At 43.0% G+C, this 3835-nt stretch overlaps 1 protein-coding gene across 1 annotated transcript; it reads right to left on the bottom strand.

Moving 5' to 3' along the window:
- Window positions 1–918: 918 nt before the first annotated feature.
- On the bottom strand, window positions 919–2233 carry LOC140156474 (uncharacterized). Its single transcript, XM_072179418.1, is given in 3 exon segments — window positions 919–1373; window positions 1376–1567; window positions 1570–2233. Coding segments are annotated over 3 exon segments (1311 nt in total).
- Window positions 2234–3835: the final 1602 nt, after the last annotated feature.

Here is a 3835-nt window from a genome sequence, read left to right as displayed (position 1 = left end):
CAAGGGTTTTTCTGAGAAATGCATTCAGGGCGCACAACCGTATAATACTCTTTGGTGGTGTGAAATCATAACTCAAAAATCGTAAAATCTTTAATGTAATTTTTTTACATTCTTTTTCAAAGTTTAGGGGCCTGAGCTTTCGATCCTAGCAGGATCTTTATCAAAGGCAAAGTGACAAGACAACACACAAACATGCATATATATATAGTGACATGGACATAAAGGAAAAGGAAATTAGCAAGGAAATGAATGAAGACAATGGGCTGAATAGAAAAATGAAAATGTGTGGTAAAAATAAAAACTACAAAAACATAATACATGATGATGGAAGTAAAAGGAAATAAAAACTAAAATAATAAAGTGGATGGAAAATATAAATAACAAAATAGGAAGAAAAAAATTGGGGGGGGGGGGGTTGGATGGAATATTATGATAAGGGAAACCAAGTTAATCGTTTCCCTCTTGGATGTTGAGACCATGTGGCTGGATGGTACGTAGGCGCTTCATCCAGAATTTCTCCCTGCTGGCACGGACGGTGTCAGGACGGTTACCTAAAGACTCAATCCCTGAAGGATCATGTCGGAGATAGAGTGGTTGGGGAGGTTAAAGTGATCACCAACAGGGTGTCAAGCTTCTTGGTGTTGACTGTGGACCGGTGTCCATAAAACCGCTTCTTAAGTGCATTCTTGGTTTCTCCCACATACTGTATACCACAAACTCTGCAAGAAATGAGATACACTACATTAGATGTGGTGCAGGTGATGTTGCCCCTGATCCTGTGGGAGGAATTGTTGGAATTACTGGTGACAGAATCCCCTTCTTGGATATGGTCCTTGCAAACAACACACCTGGAATCACATGTGACAGTACCCTGTTGTGTGGAAGGAATAGTATCAGAAAGAGGGGGGACTTCAGCTCTCACACGAAGATCTCTAAGATTGCGGGGACGTCTGTAGGCCAGGATGGGGTTATCGGGAACCGCTCGTTGTAGCCGATCTGAAGTTTGAAGTATATGGTGATTGTCATTAGTGATGCTGCGGACGTAGGGAGGTTAGGATGAAAAGTAACCACAAGAGGGACTCTGGTATTGGTGTCTTGGCTTCTGGGCTTCTGCTTCAGTACATCTGACCTGGGAAGAGATTTGACCTTGTTGATGGCCTGCTGCACTTTGTGTGCACTGTGTCCCCTAGTTGTCAGGTTCCTCTTGAGGTCCCTAGCATGCTGTGAAAAGTCAGAATCATTAGTACAAATGCGGCGGAGGCGGAGAGCTTGGCTGTATGCTATACCACTTTTACAATGTTGGGGATGGCAACTGGAAGAGTGTAGATACTGGTGACTGTCTGTGGGCTTGGTGTAGAGATCTGTGACAAGGAGTCATTTTCCTTTCTGATGGTGACATCCAAGAAGTTGACCTGGTGGTGAGAAAGTTCAGATGTGAATTTAATAGTTCTGTGGAAGGAATTGACATGGTCCAGGAAAGTGTGAAGGCTGTCTTCTTCTCTGGTCCAGATGAAAAACACATCGTCAATGTACCTCCACCAAATCCATGGACGACAAGGGCAGCATCCAACATCTGCTCTTCAAGCCTAGACATGAAGAGGCAGGCGAACGACGGTGCCATGCGGGTCCCCATCGATGTCCCAAATACCTGTAAATAGTGTTCTCCCATGAAGGTGAAATTGTTCTTAGTTAGTACATGATTCATGAGAGTCTTCACATCATCAATGGGGGGACTGGTGTGGTCACTTCTAGACAGCGCTTCACAGGTAGCTGCAATTCCTTCACTGAATGGGATATTAGTATACAGGGATGACACATCACAAGTGCCAATGATGGCAGTGCTGGGGATCTGGTCCGTGATGGCTTCAAGCTTCCTGAGAAAGTCCGGGGTGTCGTGTATGTATGACGGAGTCTGTGAAACAAGGGGTTTAATGAAGTGGTCAACGTAGAGAGATATGTTCTCAGTGGGGGAACCATTACCGGATACAATGGGTCGACCAGGATTCCCGGGCTTGTGGATCTTGGGGAGGAGATAAAATCGAGCAGCTTTAGAATCTGTGGGACAAAGAAATGCATGGGCTTTGTCGGTTAATTCATCACGAGCATGCATGTCATCCAGGGTGGTCTGTATCTGTTGAGAGAAAGAGTCAGTAGGATCAGAATCAACAAGAGCATAGTTAGTGCGATTGTTGAGGTGCTTCATGGTCTCGTCGATGTACTTTTGGCGATCCATGACAACCACAGCAGATCCTTTATCAGCAGGCTTGATGATGATGTCAGTCCTGGTTCTGAGAGACTTGAGTGCCTGGCGTTCCTCACGGGGTAAGTTGTCATGTGTCCTGTGGGAAGAATTGGCAGAATTGTTAACTTGGGAACTAACAACCTGCACGTATGTCTCCATGGCTGGAACCCTGTTCTTGGGAGGGACCCAACTGCTTTTTTCTTGCGAAAAGGCTCAGGTTCAGATGCTGGCTCATCAAGGAAAAACTCCCGTAGACGTACGCGACGATAGTATTGAGTGAGATCCTGACTGAGTTCTACCTGGTTAACCTCTGGAGGGGTGGGGCAGAACTTGAGGCCCTTGGAGAGAAGATCCAATTCAGCGGAGGAAAGAGAGGAGGATGATAAATTAACGACTGTGGAGGGAAGGTTTTCGTTATCATGGTTAGTAGCTGCAGGACGCCTAAACCGTCTTCTGTTGTGCTGTTGGCGTTTCTCCAAGATGCCACGGATCTTCCTGTTTCTGCGATCAAGAATTTCGGCTTTCTGTGTGGACAAACATAAATCTATCTCATTATTAAACTGTTCCCATTGGGCCTCTGTACAACATGATCGCAGGTCATCTTCGAGTTCAGTGATTTCATCAGAGAAACTGTCAAGAGAAGCAGCACAATGTTCAGTTAGGATATTGATGAGACGGATAGATGTACCATATAACAGTTGATTCCACTTCTGCTGTAGAGGACCAGAGAGAGTGCCCAGCGCTGGTGTACATTTTATCTGTAGGCCTGTAGGAATAATGCGAGAGTGGGAATAAAATCTGTAGTTATCTTGATGAAAAGAATAACGCATGGCTTTCTGTTTGGTCTTCCTGAGTTGCTGAAATAAAGATGTTGGGTTAGACATGGTAAATATAACTATAATACACGTGGATGCTGAAAAAAGGGGGTGTAAATGATAATTAATATATGGCAGCAAAGCTGTAAAAATAAAACATGAAAAATGGTTAACACAGATAACAGTAACAAATATACGATATACAATATGGATAAGGAGTATCACCACAAGGGGATACTGCAACAGAGAATTATTATAACGTTAAAAGGTGAGCTGTTGTAAACTGCTTATCCACAAAAATAGCCTGTTTAAGTAAAATTTCAAAGTTTAGGGGCCTGAGCTTTCGATCCTAGCAGGATCTTTAAGGCAAAGTGACAAGACAACACACAAACATGCATATATATATAGTGACATGGACATAAAGGAAAAGGAAATTAGCAAGACAATAGAAGACATAAGTGGTTCCTGGGAACTATCAATTGGGGCAGGAAGTGGGATGTCATGAATGGAGATGAGAGGGATAAGGAAATGAATGAAGACAATGGGCTGAATAGAAAAATGAAAATGTGTGGTAAAAATAAAAACTACAAAAACATAATACATGATGATGGAAGTAAAAGGGAAATAAAAACTAAAATAATAAAGTGGATGGAAAATATAAATAACAAAATAGGAAGAAAAAAAAAAATGGGGGGTGGGTGGAATATTATGAATATGAAAACCAAGTTAATCGTTTCCCTCTTGGATGTTGAGACCATGTGGCTGGATGGTACGTAGG

This window comes from Amphiura filiformis, chromosome 7, assembly GCF_039555335.1.
Source record: "Amphiura filiformis chromosome 7, Afil_fr2py, whole genome shotgun sequence".
Classification (NCBI taxonomy): Eukaryota; Metazoa; Echinodermata; class Ophiuroidea; order Amphilepidida; family Amphiuridae; genus Amphiura; species Amphiura filiformis.
The sequence above is the reverse complement of the archived record's forward strand: the minus strand, read 5'-3'. Positions and strand labels throughout refer to the sequence as shown.